The sequence below is a fragment of the Nomascus leucogenys genome, chromosome 24, assembly GCF_006542625.1.
Source record: "Nomascus leucogenys isolate Asia chromosome 24, Asia_NLE_v1, whole genome shotgun sequence".
NCBI classification, from domain to species: domain Eukaryota; kingdom Metazoa; phylum Chordata; class Mammalia; order Primates; family Hylobatidae; genus Nomascus; species Nomascus leucogenys.
Genome location: NC_044404.1, coordinates 12,012,395 through 12,038,493, shown reverse-complemented (window position 1 = coordinate 12,038,493; position 26,099 = coordinate 12,012,395). Strand labels below are relative to the sequence as shown.

The window sequence follows — 26,099 nt, the reverse complement described above, 5'->3', positions numbered from 1 at the left end:
GGAGGCCGAGGCGGGTGGATCATCTGAGGTTCAGAGTTCAACTCCAGCCTGGCCAACATGGAGAAACTCCATCTCTATTAAAAATACAAAAATTAGCCAGGCATGGTGGCGCATGCTTGTAATCCCAGCTACTCAAAAGGCTGAGGCGGGAGAATCGCTTGAACCTGGGAGGTGGAGGTTACAGTGAGCTGAGATTGCGCCATTGCACTCTAGCCTGGGTGGCAGAGCAAGATTCTGTCTCAAAAAAAAAAAAAAAAGAACCAACTTTTGACTTGTTGATCTATTATTATTTTCCTTTTTCTGCTTTTTAAAAAAATTGTGTTAGAATGTTAAGTCATTGTCAATTTTCTTTTCTAATGTAATCTCTTAAGGCTATGAATTTCACTCCAAGTATTAACTGCTTTCCAAAATTTCTTAAAACTTACATACCGTAAGATATGTGGGGGGAAAATTTAAAATAAAAAACTTATTTATTTATTTACAAGTCAGATAAAATTTACATATTGTAAAACTCATTGATTTTTAATATATTTACAGAGTTATGCAATTATCACTAATAATCTAATTTTAGAAAACTTAAATCACCCCAGCAAAAAACCTCTTGTCCATTTTCAGTCATTTTCTGTTTCTGCCTCATCCCTGGGCAACTACTAATCTGCTTCTATCTCTATAGATTTACTTTTTCTGGACATTTCATATAATTGGTGTCATAGAATATGTGGTCTTTTGCATCTGGCTTCTTTCACTTAAAACTTTTGAGGTTCATCCATGTGTGGCATGTATCAGTAATTTATTCTTCCTTTATTGCTCAATAGTGATGTAGTATTTTCATTATTGTTCAGAAATATTTTCCAGTGTTAGAATTTCTTCTTTTACCCTTGAATTATTTAGAAGTGGGTATTCTATTTGTAAACTTAAAGGGTTTTTAATTTCTCTTTTTGATATTGATTTCTAACTTAATTGCATTGTGTTTATGATTCTTTCATGCTTGCTGGAACTGCTTTAATGGTCTAGTGGTTGATCGATTTTCATAAATATTTCCTATATCCTTGGGAATACTTGTGTATTTGCTAACATTATGGACAGGGTTTTACATAAGTCATTAGATTGAACTTATTGTGTTCAAATCTTTTGTGTCCTTCTAATTTTTGTTTGTTTGATCTGTCAATACTGAGAGAAGTGAGACAAAAATCTCCCTTTACGATGGTGGGCTTATTTCTGATAGTTTAGTCAATCTTGTTTTATGTATCTTTGAGATTATATTACTAGATGCATGCAAATTTTAAATCCTGATATCTTCCTGGTAAGTTGACTCTTTTATCATTATGCAATAATCCTTCTTATCTTTAATAATACTTTTTTTTGTTTGTTTTTTTGAGACGGAGTCTCGCTCTGTCGCTCAGGCTGGAGTGCAGTGGCGCAATCTCGGCTCACTGCAAGCTCCGCCTCCCGGGTTCACGCCATTCTCCTGCCTCAGCCTCTCCGAGTAGCTGGGACTACAGGCGCCCGCCACCACACCCGGCTAATTTTTTGTATTTTCAGTAGAGACGGGGTTTCACCGTGGTCTCGATCTTTTGACCTCGTGATCCGCCCGCCTCGGCCTCCCAAAGTGCTGAGATTACAAGCGTGAGCCACCGCGCCCGGCCTTAATAATACCTTAAAATTTATTTTGCCTAACGTTAATATAGCTACACCAGCTTTTTTTTTGGAGGTGTATGTCTTTTCCAATTCTTTTACTTTTAACTGTCTTGTGACTTTTTGTTTTGGATGCTTTCTTGTAAATATAGCTAGATTATCTTTTTAATCCAATTTAAAAATGTCTTTTAACCAGTGCATTCTAGGCCATTTGCATTTATTATGATTGCTGATATATTGGGGTTATTTATTTTATTTTGAGACGGAGTATCGCTCTTGTTGCCAGGGTGGAGTGCAATGGTGTGATCTCGGCTCACTGCAACCTCCGCCTCCTGGGTTCAAGTGATTCTCCTGCCTCACCCTCCCAGGTAGCTGGGATTATAGGTGCATGCTACCATGCCCAGCTAATTTTGTATTTTTAGTAGAGATAGGATTTCACCATATTGGCCAGGCTGGTCTCAAACTCCTGACCACAAGTGATCCACCTGTCTCGGCCTCCCAAAGTTTATCTTTCTTTTTTGTCTTTTTCTGGATTTATTTGAACCTTTATTTTTTATTTCATCTTTTGCCTTCACTCATTGGCCGCCTTTAATTTTTCTTAACATTTTGTAATAGACTATTTCAATCATGAATAAAGTAGACAACCTATTATATTAGATTCTCATATACCCATCAGTAATTATTAGCATTTTGTCAATTTGGTTTTATCTCTTACCTCCATTGGCTTCCCCCCCACACACATGTGCGTACATTTCTGCAGTATTTTAAAGCAAATTACAAGTATCATATTATTTCACCAGTACATACTTTTTTCCATATAACCACAAGTATGACACCTACAAAGCTAACAATCATTTCTTAGTATTATTTAATACCAGCCCTTCTTCAGATGTCCCTGATTGTCTTAAAAATTCATTGTAATTTGGTTTATTCAAATCAAAATCTATATAAGGTCTACATCTGGCATTTGGTTGATGTATATAATTCTTTCACCACTTATTTACCTTTTCCCTCTACTTAAAAAAAAAAAAAAAGTCATGTATTTGTAGAAGAAACCAGGTCATTTGTCCTGTTTCTCATACTGGATTTGGCTGATTGTATCTTCGAAGTATCTTAATTTTCTATAAACTGGTTAGGTTTAGAGGCTTGATTAGATTCAGGTTCTGTTCTTTTGACAAGAGATACTTCATAGATTACAATACTGTATACCTCCTATTTCAACATTTAGTAAACAGATATTTTCGATATGACCTGCTGCTAGTGATGTAAGGGCTAATCAGTGGGTTCGGATATTGTCATCTGATCCATCTGTTATAAAGTTCCCTATCAGCCTTTTTCCCAATCATTTTAGCATTCATTGGTAGTTATTTCCTAAAGCTATTATTTGATTGAGGACTGCAAAATGGTGGTTTTCTTACTTATATATATATATTTTTATTAAAAAAAATTTTTTTTCCATGACACATCTCTCAGGAGGTCCTGAGCACATGTGCCCCAAAATGGTGATTTTCTAATTTGATTGTTCCTTCTGGATTTATTAGCTAGAAAGTTCTTTAGAAATAAAGAACTTGGCTGGGCATGGTGGCTCACAGCTGTAATATCAGCACTTTGGGAGGCTGACTTGAGAGGATTGCTTGAGCCCAGGATTGTAAGACCAACCTGGGCAGCATAGCAAAATCCCTTCTCATTTTATTTAAAACATTTTTTTAGGCTGGACGCAGTGGCTCACGCCTGTAATCCCAGCACTTTTCGAGGCCGAGGTGGGTGGATCACAAGGTCAGGAGATCAAGACCGTCCTGGCTAACACAGTGAAATCCTGTCTCTACTAAAAATACAAAAAAATTAGCCAGGTGTGGTGGCAGGCACCTGTAGTCCCAGCTACTTGGGAGGCTGAGACAGGAGAATGGCGTGAACCCAGGAGGTGGAGCTTGCAGTGAGCCGAGATTGGGCCACTGCACTCCAGCCTGGGTGACAGAGTGAGACTCTGTCTCAAAAAAAAAAATTTTTTTTTAAAATAAATTTTAAAAAAGAACTTTATATAATCAACTACTGAGGTAATTTGAAGTGTAGATCATGTAGGAAAAGCAGAATAAATGCATGAATCTTTCCCTTTATTTATCAATTTATCAATTTTTTAGTATAATGAGTCAAGCCTCTAACAGCTTTTCAGAGGCGACCCAGGCACCTTCCCACCTCCCAATCCTACCCTCATTCTTTGGAGTATCAGCATGAACTCATGAAGATACATATATATATATAATTTACCTTTATTTATACTGTAAACCAAGTTGGTTGCACAGTAACTCAAAGAGGACTATCAAGTGAAAGTCATTTAGTCATCTTATTGTTAATACTAATATTGGTCATTTACTACTTGTGTGTTTAAAAAAACACATATATGTATGTAATCTCACTAAAAGAAATCAGAGCTCTCTATATAGAGTATTTCTCTATATATAGAATATATATATGTATATACATACTATGTATATATATGTATATATAATATTTCTGTTCATTGCAGGCACTAATCTTTTTCACAATCAGATTATCCTGATCACCCTGGCTGTTGTGTCCTTTTTACATGGCCCAGTAGACTTTCTTGCTTTCTGGAGGAAAAAAATTACTCCAAGCGTACCAAGTATATTTCACTCAAACCTGGGCATAGCCATTTCCAAGGAGCTCTGATTTCTTTTAGTGAGATTACATATATATATATATTTTTTACAGATGTAAATAGAAAATGACCAATGTTAGTATTAACAATAAGATGACTAAATGTAGTTTAAGACTTTCACTTGATGATATTCTTGAGTGATTGTGCAGCCAACTTGGCTTATAGTTATACTCATTTGTTTCTGTTTACTTTCAATTTTTAGAAATTTCCTTGAGTTTACAAAAAATTTAGGCTGAGCGTGGTGGCTCACGTCTGTAACCCCAACACTTTGGGAGGCCGAGGCAGATGGATCACTCAAAGTCAGGAGTTTGAGACCGGCCTGGCCAACATGATGAAACCCGTCTCTACTAAAAATACAAAGATTAACCGGGTGTGGTGGTGCATGCCTGTAGTCCCAGCTACTCAGGAGGCTGAGGCAGAAGAATTGCTTGAACCCGGGAGACAGAGGTTGCAGTGAGCCAAGATTGCACCACTGCACTTCAGCCTGGGCGACAGAGCAAGACTCCATCTCAAAAAAAAAAATAATAACTTTTATTTTAGTTATATAAGACATTAACATAGTTCCAGAGCTAGAACTATAAATAAGATCTATCCAGCAACGTCTAGCTTCTGTCACCATCTTTATACCGCGTTTTCTTTCTTTCTTTATTATTTCCTATTGCTGCTATAACAGACTACCACAAATTTAGTGGCTTAACACAGATTTCTTGTCTTACAGCTCTCTATGTTATATTTCTGACATGAGGTCTCACTGGGCTAAAATCAAGATGTTGATAGGACTGTGTTCCCATCTGGAAGCTCTAGGCGAGAATGGATTTCCTTGCTTTTTCTACCTTCTAGAGCAGGAGGAGTTGGATAAGCTTGTTTTAGAGGCTGCCTGCGTTCCTTGGCCCCCTTCCTCCATCTTATTAAGCATTATTATCATTTTATGTCGTGTTTGTTTATATTCATCCACACATATTTCATGTCTCGTCACTCTGTCTTCCATATTAGAGCTTTCTCCTAGAATCATATTCTTTCTTCATAGGACAAATTCCTCTTAGGAGCATTCATTGAAATAAACTGCTCTTATCTGAATAAGTCTTTATTTCACCCTCTTTAAATCTTCATTTGGAGATTTAAAAATTAAATTTAAAAATTTATTTTTTAGCCAAGAATATGATTCTAGGTTCTCCTACAACTGTAGATACGATCCCACTTTCTGACTTCTTTTTGTTGCTGTTGAGAAATCGTGAATCCGTTTTACATATTTTTTCTGTGGCTTCTCATTGTTTTGTTATCCTGAAGTGTTTACTATTATATATCTAGATGTGAATTTCTTTTGATTATCCTGTTTGAGACTTGGAGGGCTTCCTGAATGTGAGGATTGGTATCTTATCAGTTCCTGAGAAATTCTCATGTATTATCTTTTTTGGAATTTTGTCCTTATACCCTTCTATTTTTTTTTCTTTCTTTTCTTTTTTTTTTTTTTTTTTTGAGATTGAGTCTCACTCTGCTGCCCAGGCTGGAATGCAGTGGTACTATCTCGGTTAACTACAACCTCCGCTTTCCAGGTTCGAGTGATCCTCATGCCTCAGCCTCCTGAGTAGCTGGGACTACAGGCATGCACCACCACGCTGGCTAATTGTTGTTGTTGTTGTTGTTGTTTTTTGCATTTTTAATAGAGACAGGGTTTTACCATGTTGCCCAGGCTGGTCTTGAACTGTCCTCAAGCAATCCACCTGCCTCAGCCTTCCAAAGTGCTGGAATTATAGGCGTGAGCCACCATGCCCAGCCTTATTCCAACTTTTTTAAAGGCATTTTAAACAGACTAAATTTTCTATCGAATACTTGTATTATATATAAAATTCTTAGTGGGTCTGATTGTGTATATTGTTTCTGAGAAGTCATGCTTGTAGTGGTCTGTTTCCTTACGTGTTTTATAATTTTGAATCATATAGCATATTCAACTGGGCTTTCCCTGGAGCAATACTAGAAAATCTGCTCTAAATTTGCATCTCTCCAGAGAGGATATGCATTTACTTCTGCCAGATGGTCCAGGAGAACTTTAATTTCTTGGCTTGGAGATTTCCAGGCCACACAATTAGTGAAAATAAATCCCTAAACCCGTACAATAGATGCCTGAAATTATGAACTCTTGGGGGAGGCATTTTTCTGCCTAGACCCCACATCACAACTGGCAAATTTCTTTATCTCCTTTTACCAGTGGACAGATTTTTTTTTTAAACTCACCATTTCTGTTAATATGTAGCTCTTTGGAAGTCTGGCTTTATGTGAGAGAGTTTAGTTCTTTTTTTTTTTTTTTTTTTTTTTTTTTGAAACAGGGTCTCACTTTGTTGCCCAGGCTGGAACGCAGTGGCATGATCTCAGCTCACTGTAACCTCACCTCTGAGGCTGAAGCGATCCTCCCACCTCAGCCTTCCAAGTAACTGGGACTACAGACACATGCCACTATGCCCAGCTAATATTTTTTTTTGTACTTTTGGTAGAAACAAGGTTTTGCCATGTTGCTCAGGCTGGTCTTGAACTTCTGAGCTCGGGGTGATCTGCCTACCTTGGCCTCCCAAAGTGCTTGGATTACAGGCGTGAGCCACTGCGCCTGGCCACTTCAGTTCTAATAATCTTATAATCATGTTTATATTTTTTGACTTAATTTTAGGCTTTTCATAGTGGGGGAGGTTGGGAGGAGATCTACTCCATCATATTTTCAGGAGCAAAACTGTGTTCTTTTAAAATACTCACGTTCCGAGGAAAAAGAGAACGCATGTGAAAGGCTAAGGGAGAAGAGGCAGCTCCTCTAGCTCTCTACTCAGCATTGAGGTGCTTGCCTGTCCATGTCCCTTGGGCAGCTACTCCTTATGAATAAGCCACCGAAGTGCTCCCTAATCGTGCCTAATAAAATGGCACCAAGGACCAGGAAGCTTGTTTCCTCTTTCTGCTCTCGATTTTCTCTGACCTCCCTGCCATCTCTATAAGCGTGTTTTCCTCCAGCTTAGGTTTTCTACTTTCTTTCAGGCTTTGCATAACAAAAATTTGCCTGAAGAACCTTTATATTTAGTCTTATGCTCCTTGATCTTTGTAATAACACTTTTTTTTTTTTGAGATGGAGTCTCACCCTGTCACCCAGGCTGGAGTACAATGGTGTGACCTTGACTTACTGCAACCTCCGCCTTCCAGTTTCAAGCAGTTCTCCTGCCTCAGCCTCCCGAGTAGCTGGGATTACAGGCACGTGCCACCATGCCCAGCTAAATTTTGTATTTTTAGTAGAGATGGGGTTTCACCATGTTGGCCAGGCTGGTCTCAAACTCCTGACCTTGTGATCTGCCCGCCTCAGCCTCCCAAAGTGCTGGGATTACAGGCGTGAACCACCGTGCCTGGCCTGTAATAACATATTTGTATAGGGACCACTATACATATTTGTATAGGGAATCACTACAAAACTGTAGTGATTCAATTTGGGGGATGGTGGGGACCAGGAGATAGGTAGAAATGAGCCTACTGAGTCAAATGTGTGCCACATGGAGACCAGGCTGTAATCACCTTAGAAGTCAAAGTTATCATTAGGGAATATGTTCAAACTCTTCTTTGAGCCCAATCCTGTATGTCCTATCGATCTTGCCTCTTTGGGTAATGAGTACTATAAGTCCATTACTCACTGTTTGAAATAACACTTTTTTTTTTAAGTAATGCTTTTTATTTATTCCAACTTACCCGACTTGCATGTGGATAGGAGTGAAAATACATATGTTCATTTTCTAAATTATCCATGTTAATGGAGAGAAGCAAAGGCAAAGAGAGCTGTAAAAATTTGGGGGAGGGGGCCGGGCGCGGTGGCTCACGCCTGTAATCCCAGCACTTTGGGAGGTCAAGGTGGGCGAATCACGAGGTCAAGAGAGCGAGACCATCCTGGCTAACACAGTGAAACCCTGTCTCTACTAAAAACAAACAAACAAACAAACAAACAAAAAATTAGCCGGGCATGGTGGCAGGCGCCTGTAGTCCCAGCTACTCGGGAGGCAGAGGCAGGAGAATGGCTTGAACCCGGGAGGCGGAGCTTGCAGTGAGCCGAGATCATGCCACTGCACTCCAGCCTGGGTGACAGAGTGAGACTGTCTCCAAAAAAAAAAAAAATTGGGGGGAAGGGGTGTCAAATATTATTTGCTACTCACTACTGGCGTGTAATACTACCTGAAGAACATAACAAAATAAAACCTACATCTTAAAGACAAATCTTTAACCTGGAAAGTAGTTGAGATTTTCTTTACCCACACCTTCCTTATCCCCAGCTTTATTTAGTGGATGTTTTTGCTTCCTACACCTAAAAGGTACTGACTTAAGTAGAATCTCCTCATCCTATCCCTACCCCGGTTTGCTTGCTATTTTGGCTCATAATCTCTCAGAGACATAATTAATTAAGACCTAAGTAATGAGTTAATTACTATAAATGAGCTACAATACCCATAATCAAGAGATAGCTGTCTTTATTTTAGGAAGTAAGTGGTAATTAACTAGAGCCAAATAAACAAAAGGTACATTTACAGTTGGTAAAAACTTTCAGGTGTATTTTTAAGTTTAGTGATTCCAGGAATCCTTCAATGATACAGACATTCATTGAGCACTGAACAGTATTCACGACCCTGTTCTAGTGCTTGACATGAATTATCCCATTTAAGCCTTAGAAGTCTATGAGGTAAGTATTATTATCTCCATTTTCCCATGGAAGAGCCTGGGCACAGGGAGGTTAAATGAGGGTTACAAAGCCCCTGCTATGCAGTAACTGGCTCGCCTCGTGTGTAAAAGCCTCTGACAATTGTTTTTGAGTCCCCACCACTATCACCATTTAAGTTTGTGTCTTTTTTTTTTTTTTTTTTTAAGAGACAGGGTCTCACCCTGTCACCCTGCACTCTGTAGAGTGCAGTGGCACGTGCATAGCTCACTACAGCCTTGAACTTCTGGGTTCAAGCGTTTCTCCCACCTTAGCATCCAGTAGCTAGAACTACAGGCAAGTGCCCAGCTAATTTTTTGTATTTTTTGTAGAGACAGGATCTTGCCATGTTGCCCAGGCTGTTCTTGAAATCTTGGCCTCAAGCAGTCCTCCTGCCTTGGCCTCCCAAAGCACTGAGCCTCCAAACCTAGCCAAGCTTGGGTCTTTGAAATATATTCTCAGTAGATAGTGTAGTGTGGAAACCCATTCCATAGTTGTCTTTATTTGTTCACATGAGCTTAAGGTAAGCCTGGGGTTTCAATGTCCTTCATGATACCAACTGGTTGACCTCTTGTCCATTTCAGTTTTTGTTCCAGCAGCTGGGAATGTTGGTGTCCTTTGTGAAAAGCCACATCAGACCTTATATGGATGAAATAGTCACCCTCATGAGAGTGAGTAGAAGTTAATACTTTGGCCTCTTCCGTGTTTGGGTCAAGGAAGGCTCAGAAGCAAGTTTGAATGACATAGACTTTTTTTCACGGATCTTTGTAGAGCTGTTGCAGTCTTAGTACAGGAAGTGGAACAAAGCCCACTGGATTTTGAGGGGGAGGAAGGGCTGTTGCTCCAGGTTCCCAGGTACAAAACTACAAGGCATGAAGGCTGAAGAGAAATCCTGAAGTAATTGTTCTGCCAGAAATAGACTCTTGGGTTATTTGCCTCACATACAACAAAGCAATTTTACTTTAATATCACAATGGTGCTTTTCTATTTTCATGAAAGCCCTCTTTGTTACTACTCATAAACCATGAAGGGATTGGGGACTGGGTTTTCTTAGGGCTGTTAAACATGACGGACACGTGTTGGGCACCAAGGAACAAGGTGATGCTTTACCCTGCTACCTCCAAAACCATACATATCACCTTTTGACTGCAGTGGCACATGAGAAAAGGCTCAGGTTCCAGGATTTTATAACATGCATTAAGTAGGTGCCAGAAGACACCCCATTGGCAATATCATTTTTCCTTGCATTCTATATAATTTAAATGTCTCTGCGGGGAAGGTTGCTTCGCAGGGACAGCATGTCCTCAAAGAGTTGGAAGATTTCTGTTCTTTCACACCAGACCTTTGTAGTTAGTTTGGAGGAAGCAGCAGGACTAAAATCAAAATGGCTGGTTTCAAATGGAACTTCCCAGCACCTGGGTCTCAGAACTGAAAACCTCCCTACATGTATAAATAATTAAAAGCTGCTCTATTCCCTGACTCTTAGCACAGAAGCCTCTGTACAAGGAGGATTTAGGCAGAGTACTAAAGAGGCCCATGGCTAGTCTTAGTGGGAGGAGGGGCAAGGGAAGAAGCAGTGTCCTCATGGGAGGAGGATGAAGTAATCGGTGACTTAATCCCCTCAAGAAGGCTAAACAAGGATACGATATGACCATATTATAGTCATAACAGGTTGATGACCAAAACACAGGGAATTGAGGCAGGGAGCCTCACACCTGCAAAATGCAGCTTTCATTTCATCCCAGATAGAGAAGGTGCAACGGGGGCTCTTCCTTTGACTGTTGATTTCGGGCATTTTAATGAGCTCCCCCGAGCCTGGGAAGAAAATAGTCTTTGTGAAAGTGATCCAGCTGACATCCCTCAGTAGGCTACCTGGCATCTTTGAGGTAGAGAAGCCCCTGTGAGGAGCTGATGATAATGCAGCTGGGAGGTAGGTTGGCCTTCTCTAAAGAAGGCAGAGTGGGGTTCAAGTGGATGAGCATCAGACAGACTCTGGAGGCTGTGAAATCTGTGGTGTTTCTTTGGCAACACTTTTAACCTAGAAAACACAGCTTTTTCAGAGAGAATACTTCTCTCCAAGTGGAGAGAAAGGAAGTTTTACCAGCATCTTCTAGTGTAATTTTTACTTTCTAAACTATTATGCTTTTTAAGATACCTTTTTAAATAAAAATACTATATCTTTTTATAAAGCCTTTCATCTGAGGAGTTATCCGTGTTTTTATGGACTTCTACTTTGAACTATTTAGAGGCTCCAAGAATACTAACATTCATGTGTTGCTATCATTAGTAGGGTTTCTATTATCATTAAATCTCCTACTGCGGAACTTTTAAAGATGGTGGTAGGCAGCTGTCTTTTTGAGTTGATTTGAAATGATATCTTTTCCTGGAGTTAGAGGCTTGGACTAATTTGCTTTGCAGCACTGAGGCGGGATCTGTGGCCAGTTGGCCAAGTTTTTATTTTAGTAACTTGTGTGGAAAATAACCATGTGGGTGTAGAAAGGGGCTCATTTTGTGGCACTGTTCAGGCTTGATGGATAGATTTTTGGGAAGGGACAGATATCAGATGCTATCTATTAATAGCAAAATCTAAATCCAGAAAAGCCAGGAAATATTTGTAATTCTGGAGTCACCCTCTGGTAGAGATCAGGTGATACCAAAGTAAGGTCCAAGTCCACCCCGGACCACTTCAGAGCTTTTCGAGTGACTTAGTCATCTGTTCATTCTAGAATATTCCAGATGCTCTGATTGATAAATTCTGGGGATACAGAGATAGAGGTTTTTTGTCCTTAAGCAGCCTACAGTCTAGAGGGAGGATGGCAAAGCAAAAGGAAGTCTTACAACTGCTATCGCTATCAAAGGGAGGGCAAAGGACTCAAGTGGATCATGGAAGGAGAAGAAGAAAGCCTGCATGGGAGAAGTGAGGCTAGAGCCAGGTCTAAAAAGACAGACAGGGCTTAGCTGAGCAAGAAGTGGGATTCTAGGCAAAGGAAGCAGCATGAGCAAAGCCCAGAGGACTGAGGTAGCCTGGTGCATCTGGGGAAATGCAATTGAGTTTGTCCAGTATGCCTGCAACATAGGACACAAGAAGGGCCCAGTGGGAGGAGGGGAGTGAGGAGTTGATCTCGGCGCAGACCATGCTCACTACAGTTTTGCTTTTCTGGCCATCTTGATTCCTATCAGCAGAAAGGGACCTGACTCAGCTCCTCTGACTTTTCTCTCTTTGTAGGAATTCTGGGTCATGAACACCTCAATTCAGAGCACGATCATTCTTCTCATTGAGCAAATTGTGGTGGCTCTTGGGGGTGAATTTAAGCTCTACCTGCCCCAGCTGATCCCACACATGCTGCGTGTCTTCATGCATGACAACAGTCCAGGCCGCATTGTCTCTATCAAAGTGAGTAGCCTACATCATCCTCCAGAGAGATTTTCTGCTTCCCTCTGAGTCCCTGGGTAATCAGCTAAAAGCTGAGACCTCATTCTGAGTGACAGGTTGATGCCCATTCCATAAGACAGAATCCCAAGAATACTAATACCCAATGTGTGCAGTTTACAGAGTGTCTGCAATTCTCTCTTGATTATCCTTATGTTTCGTATCTGTTTCAATGGATTAATCTTGGCAAATATTTTATCCCAGACTAATTTTCTTTATTATCCAGCAACGGGTTCCTTATCAACTCAAATAAGCACACAGAAAGCAAAGTAATATGTGAGCAAATAAAATGAGGGGAAAAAAGTGCTACCAAAAGGATATAGTTCAAGGCCATTTAATAAAGGCTTTTCCCAGTCCCCACAGAACTTTGAATTATCTACACCATCACCTGCTGCGTGTCCTTAGATACTTGGGACCTGACTATTCATCACCATGCTTTTGCTCCCTTTTGCAGTTACTGGCTGCAATCCAGCTGTTTGGCGCCAACCTGGATGACTACCTGCATTTACTGCTGCCTCCTATTGTTAAGTTATTTGATGCCCCTGAAGCTCCACTGCCATCTCGAAAGTGAGCACCTCCCCTTTGGGACTAGCAATCATTAAGCTTTAATGCTTTGTTGAAAATGTTCGTTTCTTAAGTTCCCAGGCCATCTTTCTATTTTTTTTGTTATTTCAACTCACATTATTTTAGTCTAGAAATATCCCAGGTTTATGGAAATCTTAACTGTCCCTATCCCATTGGAATAAATGTTGGATCCATGTCATCCAAAATACCTTAGAAGCCGTTCATTCCCATCCCTTTGGTGCTGATTGTTAAGCTCACCCTCAGTCATGTCTCTTCCTTGGAGATTGTATGTTAGCAGTTACTGTATGTTAGCGATTGTTGTAGGGCAGCGCTAGAGACTGTGGACCGCCTGACGGAGTCCCTGGATTTCACTGACTATGCGTCCCGGATCATTCACCCTATTGTTCGAACACTGGACCAGAGCCCAGAACTGCGCTCCACAGCCATGGACACGCTGTCTTCACTTGTTTTTCAACTGGGGAAGAAGGTAAGATGGGAGTCTGGACAGACAGGTGCTCTTCTGCCTTATTTGGAAAGAAGACTTTGTCTGTGAGCCACTCAGACTTTGATGCCAGCCACCATCAGAGAACATGGAATTACTTGCTTTTTTTCTTTTCATGTGTTCAGCAAACATTTATTGAGCAACCTATATGAGCTAAGTGCTGTTCTAGGGGTAACACGGTAAACAGAATAAAGTCCTTGCCCTCATAGAGCTTCCATCCTGATGAAGCAAAGCAAATAAACAGTTTGTTTCTTAAGAGTGATGGGTTGAAGTGGGGAGAAGTGCTCTTTATTTAGGGTAGACAGAGAAGACCTCTGATCAGTTGACACTCAAGCAGAGACCTAGATAAAATAAAGGCCCGGTTGCAAAGAATTGGATGCAAGGAGAAGAAATAGCAAGTGCTAAGGTTGAGGTGGCAGCTTGCTCAAAGAGTTCAGGGCACAGCAGGAGAGCAGTGTGACTTCAGAGGAGCAAGCAACGGGGAAGTGCTTGGAGTTAAGGTGATGGAGATAAGGCAGAATAGTAGAGACTGGATTTTGTAGGCCTGGAGCTCCCAAAATATCATTCCTGGACAAGCAGTTTCAGTATCTACATACCTGAGAACTTGTTAGAAATGCAGATTCTTGAGCTAGGCACAGTGACTCACACCCATAATTCCAGCAACTTGGGAGGCCGAGGCAAGAGGATTGCTTGAGATCAGGAGTTGGAGACGAGCTCCAGACATAGCAAGACTCTGTCTCCACAAAAAATTTTAAAACTTAGCCAGGCGTAGGGACACGTGCCTGTAGTCCCTGCTACTCAGGAGGCTAAGGCAGAGGGATCGCTTGAGCCCAGGAGTTCCAGACTGCAGTGACCCCCATAATTGTGCCATTGCACTCCAGCCTGGGCAACAGAGCAAGACCTCATCTCACCTAAGACCTACTAAATCAGATGCTCTAGCTGTGGAGCCCAGCAGTCTCTGGTTTCATGAGCTGTCCAGGTGATTCTGACGCCCACTAAAATATGCAAATCACTATTGTGGGCCATTGTAAGTACTTTGGCTTTTACTCTGAGCAAGAATGGAAGTTTTTGGTGGACTTTGAACACAGGAAAAATAAGATCTGACTTAATATTTTTAAATGATAACTCAATGCCATGTGGGAAAATAGGCTGTGGGGTCAAGGGCAGAAGCAAAGATCTGTTAAGAGGCCACCATCATAAACCAGATGATGGGGACTTGACCTAGGATTATAACAGGAGATGGGAAGAAGGATTCTTTTGAATATCACAGAGCTAGCCACAAACCCAGAAGAAATGGTCATAATGTAGTTGTATAATTTTTTTTCCTCTACTTTTTCTCCACTCTCCAAAATGATAGTTTCTCATCTCTTCCCCCTCCTGTTTTAGTACCAAATTTTCATTCCAATGGTGAATAAAGTTCTGGTGCGACACCGAATCAATCATCAGCGCTATGATGTGCTCATCTGCAGAATTGTCAAGGTGAACTATACTTCTTTTCTGTTCTGAAGTCCCTGTTGTCTTTACTACTTGATATTCTCGTAATCTTGGCTATGAGAGTTTGTGTGGCTTTTTAGCTGTAAACTAGGGATTGGCAAACTTTTCTCCAGTTTTGTAGACTATGTGGTTTCTTTTGCAACTCCTCAGTTCTGCCACTACAGCCTGAGAGCAGCCATACACGACGTGTAAACGATGAGCCTGGCTGCTTTCCACTAAAACTTTATTTATGGACACCTAATTTGATTCTCTCAATTTTCATGTGTTGCAAAATATCAATATCCTTTTGATGTTTTTTTCCCCCCAACCATTTAAAAGTATAAAAACCCTTCTTAGCTCTTGGGCTATATAAAAACAGGCAGGGGGCTGGGCACAGTGGCTCCCGCCTTGGGAGGCCAAGGCAGGTTGATTGCTTGAGCCCAGGAGTTTGAGACCAGCCTGGGCAACACAGTAAAACCCCATCTCTACAAAAAATACAAAAAATTAACTGGTCACGATGGCGGGTACCTGTGGTCCCAGTTACCGAGGAGGCCGAAGTGGGAGGATCACCTGAGGCTGTAATGAGCTGTGATTGCACCAGTGCACTCCAGCCTGGGTGGCAGAGTGAGACCCTATCTCAAAGTAGATTAAAGGCTAGGCACAGTGGCTCATGCCTGTAATCCCACAACTTTGAGAGGCTGAGGCGGGAGGATCACTTGTGGTCAGGAGTTCGAGACCAGCCTGGCCAATATGGTGAAACCCCGTCTCCATTAAAAATACAAAAATTAGCTGGGCATGTTGGTGCGCACCCGTAGTCCCAACTATTCAGGAGGCTCAGGCAAGAGAATTGCTTGAACCCGGGAGGCAGAGGTTGCAGTGAGCTGAGATTGCGCTACTGCACTCCAGCCTGGGAGACAGAGCTAGACTCGGTCTCAAAAAATAAGTAAATAAATAGGTTAGATTAGATAGACAGGCAGGTAGGGAGTGGCACAAATAAATAAGTGAATAGATAATTCTTTTTAAAAAGTTTTAAAAAGCCAGGGGATAGGGGCTGTTTGCTACCTTTGCTCCAAACACTTTATCGCTTTTCCCATTGCCGACAATTGTTTATCTTTGCTAGTTGCATGGTTGCTTGCTCTTACTACTAAGTCAGTGCTTGTCAGTAACTAGGAGTGACTAGCAAAGACTGTCTGCAGCTGGGGAGTCAGCCCATCTGTGGTTCATTTTGTCCATATGTGCTACTTTTTACTTCTTACCGAAATCCTGGCTCTACCAGGTCTGCACCTCCCAAAATTTAAGGATATTTCCTAAACCAGAAGCATCTAGTAGAGTTATAGGTGTTTCCTATAAATCTTTGGTTGCAGGGATACACACTTGCTGATGAAGAGGAAGATCCTTTGATTTACCAGCATCGGATGCTTAGGAGTGGCCAAGGGGATGCATTGGCTAGTGGACCAGTGGAAACAGGACCCATGAAGAAACTGCACGTCAGCACCATCAACCTCCAAAAGGCAAGTCCATTGTTTCAGGGGACTGGTAAAGGAGAGCTCTGCTCTTCTCACTTACTCAAAACTTTCAACTGTTTAAACCAACCGAAAACCAGCCCAGGTGTTTTTTCCAGAAATCTAGATACCATGAACTTAGATCATTTTGTCTTTTTACAGGTGCCTAAATTGTAATTTTATTTTGAATAGAGAAAAAGTAGAGAACAAAATGTCCTTTTGTGCTCCTTTGGAATATGGATGGTAGAACCTTTTGTTGCAAATACATTCTCATTTTTTACATGACGGGAACAAAGCTAGTGAGCCCCCTAGTTGGCACTGAGACTGATGAAGGCTCTTTAAAACAGTGCTTTTCGAACTTCTCAAACTCATTGGGCTTACCAGTTGCTGGGAATCTTGTAAAAATGCTTATTCTGATGTTGGCAGTCTGATTTGGGGCCTGATATTCTGCATTTCTGACAAGCTGCCAGCTAGTATGATGCTGCTGGTCCATGGATCATACTTTGAGTAGTGAGGTTTTAGATGTTTCCAAGTGAAGTACTGAATTATCTCTGCTGGCCAAAGCCTAAGATATGACCAGCTTTTGACCATGTATGCCATCAGCCATCCACCTAAAAACAGGCAGTTTCAAAGCATCTGTAGTGAATCAGAGTACAATAATCATAATTACTTCACCGACTTTTAAATAAATATACCACATCGAGTATTTTCCACATTTTGCATTAGTCTTTCATGTTTCTGGTGACTGTAAGCAACTTACAGTTTAGATTTCAGTGTTATTTTTCATATATTAGCCAGCTCACTCCATGTGCAGCAGCAGATAGAGGTGAAGAACTGGGCAAGACTGTGTCCCAGCTGACTCGTTCGCTTCTTTTGGCAAAGTCCATAAAGATTTGAACACAGTCCTTTGTGCATGTGTGCGGGCTCACGCCCAGCTTTGGAACACTGGGGGTTTATTACTGTTGTTTCAGAGTCTTTACTCACACGAACAGCTTCAAGTGACCACTGCTAAGAAACGTTCGCTGGGTTAAGATGGAGGTAGTAAAATATTCCTGGGTCAGGAGTGATGCTGCTTTCCGCCTGGGGATTTTGTAACTGCTACTCTGAGACTTTAGGAGGAAGAAAAAGGTTATCAGTCACTTGGCATTCCCAGATAAGCATTGAGGCCACCCTGCTGACACCTCACACTGGAGGGAGGGGCCAGGCAGGAGGCCAGATGTACATTTCCACCCAGATGTTTTCATCCTGACTAGGTTCAGAATGTCCTTCCAACCAGGCAGCCGTCCACCCTGCTTTAGAGCTTTGTTCTCTCTATTTTAGGAAATTCCTCAGTAATCTAGTTTGCTTCCAGAAGGTTTTGCTTTCTACCCAGACTTGGAAAAAATAAGCATAAACCTTGCCAGATAGACAAAAGACTCTTAGTTTATCTCACCTGAGAAAGTAGATCAAGTTCAAAACTCTAGACAAAATCCTCCACAGCTGACTCTCAGATCTATTTCATTGGGAAGTAAATTGTGGGAGCTGGGCGTGGTGGCTTATGCCTGTAATCCCAGTAATTTGGCAGACCAAAATGGAAGAATCACTTGAAGCAGGAGTTTGAGACCAGCCTGGGCAACATAGTAAAACACCATCTGTATAATAAAAATGAAAAATGAAAAAAATTAACTCCAGCCTGGGCAACAGAGTAAGACCCTGTCTCAAAAAAAAAAAAAAAAAAAAAAGGAATTGAAAAAATTTTAAAAATTAGCTGAGCAGAGTGGCACCTGCCTGTAGTCCCAGCTACTCGGGAGACTGAGGCAGGAGGTTTACTTGAGCCCATGAGTTCCAGGGTACAGTGAGCTATGATTGCGCCACTGCACTCCAGCCCAGGTGACAGAGCAAGATTCTCTTTAAAAAAACAAACAAACAAACAACAACAACAAAAAAAACACAAAAAGAGGTAGGGGGCCAGATGCAGTAGCTCATGCCTGTAATTCCAACACTTTGGGAAGCCAAGGCAGGAGGATTACTCGAGCCCAGGAGTTCAAGACCAGCTGGGGCAACATGGCAAAATTCCCCCTCTACAAAAAATACAAAAATTAGCTGGACATGATGGTGCATGCCTGTAGTCCCAGCTACTCGAGAGGCTAAGGTGGGAGGATCTCTTGAGCCTGGGAGGTCAAGGCTGCAGTAAGCAGTGATCACCCCACTTCACCACTCCAGCACAGGCAACAGAGCAAGACCCTGTCTCACCAAAAAAAAAAAAAAAAAAAAAAAAAAGGCAGCAGACCTCATTGTTCAGAAGTAAATTGTGCCTCCTTATAATCATGTGATAATAATTAGGGATTGGTATATTTATCAGTCTTAACTAACTTTCAGAGTAACAATTTGCCACCTCAGTCACCATTTTATTGGTTATGATAATATAGGATTTATGTGATACAGAAAACATAAAAAGCACTTATGTATACCTCTAGAATGCCTTCCAGAATTTTCAGCAGCTTTACTGTCTGTCTTAATGATAATCTGTTTGGGTTTACCTTCACCATGAGTAAGCTGGCATTCCATGAACAGGCATCAGCATCACCAGATGAGGCGTTCAGCAGTGGGTGGATGGCAAGAGGAAGCGGCTCGTGTTTACAGAGTTGTTATAGAACCCAGAGAATTGAGAGTTGATAATGTTTTACAGAGCAGGGGGAAAGGGCCACATGGGGAACTTGGCCTAGTCAATAAATTAAGCTATGATTTTTGAAAACCTATTTACTGCCATTTATCAAGTAATAGTAACAACTAACATTTATTGAGTGCTTTCCATGTGTCAAGCACTGTGGTAGAACACTTTATATTAACTCATTTAATCTGCATGATAACCCCATGAGTTAAGTGCTGTCATTGCTGTCCCACTTTATAGATGTGGACCGTGAGGCACTAACAGGTTAAGTAATTTGCCCAGTGTCAACTAGCATCAATGGTGGAGCTGGGATTTGACCTAGATAGCATGACTCCAGAGCCCACTCTCTTAACCACTGCGTTGAATTGTTTCTGCCCTACCTAGGCCCAACCTCATTTCATTAGAGGGAAAAAGAAACTAGTAATACTTCCCTGTTTATTTGCAGCTTTTAACAATTGCTATGTAATGTAATACAGCTACACACAGACCCATCTTGTAGGGAAGAAACCAGGTATCTGTGGGCAGGAAAGGACTGGATATTCCCATTGTGCTCAACAGAACAAGGTCTAAAAGTCAAGTCTTTGGTATCTAGTCTCCCTCTTCCTTCTCATTCAGAGGTACTCATTGTATGGTCAGTGGTATTATTTAGTTCGTCTCTTGTAACATTTCTACTTCGGTTTTTGACATAAAGTGATAGTTTGTATAATTCTATTCATCCGTAACTCTTTAGAAGCAACAGCGGATCTCCAGTGTATCCCAGGGAGGTGATGGTTGAGTCCTTGATGGTATAGCACCTGGGGGTCTTTTCACTCACTGGACCACTTCACTAGTCCAAAGTTTGAGACCTTCTGCTCTGACTTACATGATTTCCCCACTTAGGGAGGATTGACGTGTCCTGCTGGAAAAATCTTTCAAGAACATATTTTAAAAGTTAGGGATTTAGTGTAGTTAGGGCTAGGCCAGTTCAAATAGGTGTCGTTTTGACATTTTGAATAATAACAATCATTTTTTGCTCCTTTATTCCAGCTAAGCCATTTAGATACATTATCCCTAGATGAGGAACTCTGAGGCTCAGCTGCAAAATTCAAGTAATTTGCCCAGGGTGTTACAGCTGCTGTGTGGAAGAGCCAGGATCCCAAGCAGATGTGTCTAACTTTAGAGAAATAGGCAAATAGTACTAACTTTGTGCCAAGCACTGTTATAAATTCATTACGTTTATTAACTTAAAACACCCCAGGAAGCAGAAACTATAATCCTCATTTTACAGATGAGGAAACCGAGGCACAGAGGAGTTAAGTGACTTGCCAAAGATCAGAGAGCCAATTATGTTATATAGCTGGGATTTGAACTGAAGCCATTGAGTCAAGTGTAGCTGTTGTCCACTACACTATACTGTCCTCCAAAATCTCAGCCTTTCCACCCACCTGCCTAAGCTGCCCTTGGTAGTAACTCTTGATGTCTGTAGAGTTCAGAGTTTTGAGAGAAGTTGGAGGGGACAGAGTAGAAATTAAATCTGTTCAACCCCTTTTTCTTGTTCTACCATAGTGCCCTGTGCTTTGGGCTCACTGCCCACCTGGTTGCAACATGATTCACCATGGTGTAAACCTGAGCCTTTTCCCACTTCTTGCATGACTCTTCACTGTCAGATGAGCTGGTGTTCTAATGCAGAGGACCCAGCTCCCTTCATGCCCTGCTGGAGCCCATTAGGCTTTGTCGAATGCACCCGAGTGTGGCAATCCCATGTATTCTGGTTCTGTAGAGCTCCTTTGCTGCAGTCAGAGTCCAACACAAAGGAGTTGTGAAACAGGCTTTTTCCATAGTGTGTTATGTTCCGGAGTTGCTGTTCTTGCTTTATGGCTTTTTTTTTTTTTTTTTCGAGACAGAGTCTTGCTGTCGCCTAGGCTGGAGTGCAGTGGTGCGATCTTGGCTCACTGCAGGCTCCGCCCCCTGGGGTTCACACCATTCTCCTGCCTCAGCCTCCCGAGTAGCTGGGACTACAGGCGCCCGCCACCTCACCTGGCTAATTTTTTGTATTTTTAGTAGAGACGGGGTTTCACTGTGTTAGCCAGGATAGTCTCGATCTCCTGACCTCGTGATCCTCCCGCTTCGGACTCCCAAAGTGCTGGGATTACAGGCGTGAGCCACCGCGCCTGGCCTATGGCTTTTAATTAAATATTATTCTTTTGTATTTGCACTCGAGGGGAATTTTATCATGAAAGATGGATTTTATAAATCTAAAAGTAGAATAATCATTAAATAGATGAGGACTTTTTCAATTGGCCCTGGAAACTGATTGTTTTTCATTGTCACCTGTGGGATCACAGGCCTGGGGCGCTGCCAGGAGGGTCTCCAAAGATGACTGGCTGGAATGGCTGAGACGGCTGAGCCTGGAGCTGCTGAAGGACTCATCGTCGCCCTCCCTGCGCTCCTGCTGGGCCCTGGCACAGGCCTACAACCCAATGGCCAGGTATAGTGTGTCAGGGCAGGTGGAGAAGATCAGCACATAGAAAACGATATATACAAATTAGTTTTTATTAGAAGTAATAATCAAGGGGCTGGTATTTTTAATTTTTCTAATTTTGTGGGATGCAAAGAAAGAAAAAGACAAATTCAACAAGCTCATACTGTAGCATCTATCTTAACCTTGCTAGTAGACCACAAATTCCTTTTTCTAGTAGCTTCAGGACTAACATTTTAATTACAAAGTTATTTATAACTCTAAAAGCAACTGTGTAATAGTCAAATGTAACCTATTTCCAATAACAATGGTATTCTAATTATTGCTGTTTGTTGCAAATACCACAGGAAAAAAAATGGTCTGAAACAGTAACAGTTATTTATTTTACTCCTGAATCTGCAATTTGGGAGGACTTTTGGGACAGCTCGCCTCTGCTCCACATGGTGTCAGTGGAGATGGTTTGACTGGGGCAGGATGGAGGATCCGCATTCAAGGCTGGCTCGTTTAAGAGCCACTTTGTCTGGCAAAGTGCAGGTGACTCTCGACTAGGAACCCAGCTCTGGCTGGGGGCCTTGGTTCCTCTCCATGGGATCACTCCATGGGTTGCTTGGGCCCTGTCACAGATGGTGACTGGCTTCAAGAGTGAGTGTCCCAAGAGAACAAGGTAGTAGAAGAGCATGGTGTTTTTATGACCTAAGTCATAAAGAGTCTTGGAAGTCATGAAGAGTCACTTCTGCCTTGCTCTGTTGCTCAAGGCAGCCACAAAGGCGCACTCAGGCTCAAGGGAAGAAGACATGGACACCCACCTCTTGATAGAGGAGAAGTAATATTCTAACAGAGTGTATGGGACAGGAGCCACTGTTGCAGACATCTTTGGAAAATAGAATGTGCCAGAATTTTTTTTTTTCTTTTTTTGAGAGAGACTTGCTCTGTTGCTCAGGCTGGAGTGCAGTGGTGCAATTGTGACTCACTGCAACCCTGCCTCCAGGTTCAAGAGATTCTCCTGCCTCAGCCTCCCTAGTAGCTGGGATTACAGTTGTGTACCACCATGCCCAGTTAATTTTTGTATTTTTAGTAGAGACAGGGTTTCACCATGTTGGCCAGGCTGGTCTTGAACTCCTGGCCTCAAGTGATCTGCTCACCTTGGCCTCTCAAAGTGCTGGGATTACAGACATGAACCACTTGGCCAAAAATTTTTTTATTGATACATAATAGATGTACGTATATTTTCAAAGTACATGTGATATTTCGATGCATTCATATAATGTGTAATAAGCAAATCAGGATAATTGGGATATTCATCACTTTAGACATCTTTTTTTGTTGTTGTTTGGTTGGTTTTTTGTTTTTATTTTTGTTTTTGTTTTTGAGATGGAGTCTTGCTCTGTCACACAGGCTGGAGTGCAGTGGCGCGATTGTGGCTCACTGCAACCTCTGTCTACAGGTTTCAAGCGATTCTCCTGCCTCAGCCTCCCGAGTAGCTGGGAGTACAGGCGCACGCCACCATGCCCCGCTATTTTTTGTAATTTTAGTAGACATGGAATTTCACCATGTTGGCCAGGCTGGTCTTGAACTCCTGACCTCAAGTGATCCACCCGCCTTGGCCTCCCAGAGTGCTGGGATTACAGGCGTGAGCCACTGCGCCCTACCTGGTTTTTTGTTTTTGTTTTTGTTTTGGAAACAGGGTCTCTGCTGCCTGGGCTGGAGTGCAGTGGGACAATCTCGGCTCACTGCAGCCTCAACCTCCTGGGCTCAAGTGATCCTCCCACATCAGCCTCCTAAGTAGCTGGGACTGCAGACATGCACCAGGCCCAGCTAATTTTATTTTTTGTAGAGATGAGGTCTCACTATATTGCCCAGGCTGATCTCAAACTCCTGGACTCAAGCAGTCATCCTGCCTCAGCCTCCCAAAGTGCTGTGATTTATAGGCATGAGTTATCACCATTTTTTTTTTTTTAATTTTTAAAACTTTTTATAGATTTTGGAGTACACATGCAGGTTTGTTACATGGATATGTTACGTAGTGGTGAAGTCTGGGCTTTTAGTAGAACCATCACCTGAATAATAGTGTACATCGTACCTATCAGGTATTTTCTCATCCCTCAACCCCGCCAAAAAAAATATTGTTTTAAATAGTAAATCTTTTTTTTTTTTGAGATGCAGTTTTGCTCTGTTTCCCAGGCTGGAGCGCAGTGGTGCAATCTCAGCTCACCGCAACCTCTGCCTCCCAGGTTCAAGCCATTCTCCTGCCTCAGCCTCCCAAGGAGCTGGGACTACAGGTGCGTGCCACCACACCTGGCCAATTTTTTGTACTTTTAGTAGAGATGGGGTTTCACCACGTTAGCCAGGATGGTCTTGATCTCCTGACCTCACAATCCACCCATCTCGGCCTCCCAAAGTGCTGGGATTACAGGCATGAGCCACTGTGCCTGGCCTAAATAGTAAATCTTAAACAGCCATTTAAAATTTGGTTTACAGGCTGGGCATGGTGGCTCCTGCCTATAATCTCAGCACTCTAGGAGGCTAAGACAGGAGGATCACTTGAGGCCAAGAGTTCAAGACCAGCCTGGGCAACCTAGCGAGACTCTATCTCTACAAAAATAAAAAATTAGCCAAGCGTGGTGGCATGCACCTGTAATCCTAGCTACTCAGGAGGCTAAGGCGGGGGGATTGCTTGAGCCCAGGAGTTTGGAGGCTGCAGAGAGCCACAATCGTGCCACTGCATTCCAGCCTGGATGGCAGAGCAAGACTGTATCTCAAAAAAATTTTTTTTTGGTTTATAAAACTTCTAATGCATGTGAAAGATTTATAATATGTAAGTAAATAAAATGGAATACAAAATTGAAAATTAAAATAAATGTGAATAGGATAAAGATTAGAAAGTAATATAGCAATGTTATCTCTAGGGAAGGCTTAAGGAGTGACTATTTTCTTTTTTATTCTCTTCTTTATTTCTTAAATTTTTTTGTATTGGACATTAATTATTTATAATGAGGCATAAAATGGTGATTTAATTAATAAGCAGCCTTTCGCATTGGCAAGAAGCAGAAAGCAAGGCATTTCACTTCATTTTTGTCAGCAGCTGGTTTGCTGTTATGATACATATTTAGCAGTAGTGATGGCCCCGAGACTGTTGGTTTGATGCCATGATTTCTTTCCTCTAATTTCTTTCAAGTACTTTTTAATGCTTTAAAATAGTTTCTAGGACTTCCCTGTTTCCGTAGTGTGGAGATATCATATACTCAGCTGATGTATTTATTATTCCTCTTTTCACTCAAGTCACCTCTGAGCACAATGTTATCCACGAGAGGCTTGTGATATACACATAATGTTTTTATCCCCTTAGTCCCAAATACATTCATTCAGGATCCAACGTGGCCTCTGACCTAGATCAGGAAAACTTTTTTTATGATTTTAGAGATGAAGGTCTTGCTTATTGCCCTGGCTGGTCTTGAACTGCTAATCTCAAGAGATCCTCCTGCCTCAGCCTCCCAAGTCACCAGGATGACCAGCGACTGTAATTACCTGGCTCCGAAAACTTATTTAAATTTTTTTTTTTTTTTTTTTTGAGACAGAGTCTCGCTCTGTCACCCAGGCTGGAGTACAGTGGCGTGATCTCCACTCACTGCAAACTCCGCCTCCCAGGTTCAAGCCATTCTCCTGCCTCAGCCTCCTAAGTAGCTGGGACTACAGGCCCCCGCCACCGCACCCAGCTAATTTTTTGTATTTTTAGTAGAGACGGGGTTTCACCGTGTTAGCCAGGATGGTCTTGATCTCCTGACCTTGTGATCCGCCCGCCTCAGCCTCCCAAAGTACTGGGATTACAGGTGTGAGCCACCATGCCCGGCCTTATTTTTAAATTTATAACAGACGTTTTTTGGTCTTCATTTTATCCTTTGGATTTCAAATTTTGTTTTTTCTATCAAATTCCAAAATTATACACATTGGTCTAACTTAACCTGTTAATATGTAACAGAAAATAGGTATAGAGGCATCAAATGCTAAATCTATCCATTGTAGGTATATCCTGTTTTTTCCCACTTCCTTCCCCGCACAGTCACCAGAACAGTGGGGAGGACAGGATTAATGTTAGATGTAAGGGATGGCAACTGTGTCCATCATGTGGTACTGTGGTAATGTAAAGTAGTCGTAGTAATCTTTGAAATGGAACCTCTGGTTCCACGTCTTTGTGAGGCCCCAACTGTTGGCTTAGAAAATCTTTTAGAACTTAAGGATTTGGATCCTGTTTGCTAATGCTTCTAGTCCTGTTGTCATTTTTTATGACCATCCAACTAAGGGTTCTGGTTGTATTTTGAAAGCAATTTGCAGATGCTGCCTTTGACATTTCTGACCTTAAGAATTTAGACATTGTCCCAGAAACATCCCAAGAATCATTTAACGATTATTATTTTCTGCATTTGTTAATGCCAACTTTTATGTTAGAAGTCCCTATTCTGTTCATTTCCCATTTCCTCCAGTGAAGAGAAATGATGCAAAAACTGC

At 41.7% G+C, this 26,099-nt stretch overlaps 1 protein-coding gene across 5 annotated transcripts in view; it reads left to right on the top strand.

The window, feature by feature from the left end:
• Positions 1-26,099, top strand: part of MTOR (mechanistic target of rapamycin kinase) — a 156,122-nt gene that overhangs the window by 35,407 nt on the left and 94,616 nt on the right. For all 5 annotated transcript variants that reach the window (XR_004028485.1, XM_030805770.1, XM_030805771.1 and 2 more), the window contains 7 exons: positions 9,602-9,688; positions 12,244-12,411; positions 12,902-13,014; positions 13,336-13,498; positions 14,900-14,992; positions 16,351-16,497; positions 21,463-21,605. Coding sequence is in view for 4 of the 5 variants with exons in the window: in XM_030805770.1 (XP_030661630.1) it covers positions 9,602-9,688; positions 12,244-12,411; positions 12,902-13,014; positions 13,336-13,498; positions 14,900-14,992; positions 16,351-16,497; positions 21,463-21,605 (914 nt within the window). In the remaining variant the exon portion in view is untranslated. The remainder of the gene's footprint in view (positions 1-9,601; positions 9,689-12,243; positions 12,412-12,901; positions 13,015-13,335; positions 13,499-14,899; positions 14,993-16,350; positions 16,498-21,462; positions 21,606-26,099) is intronic.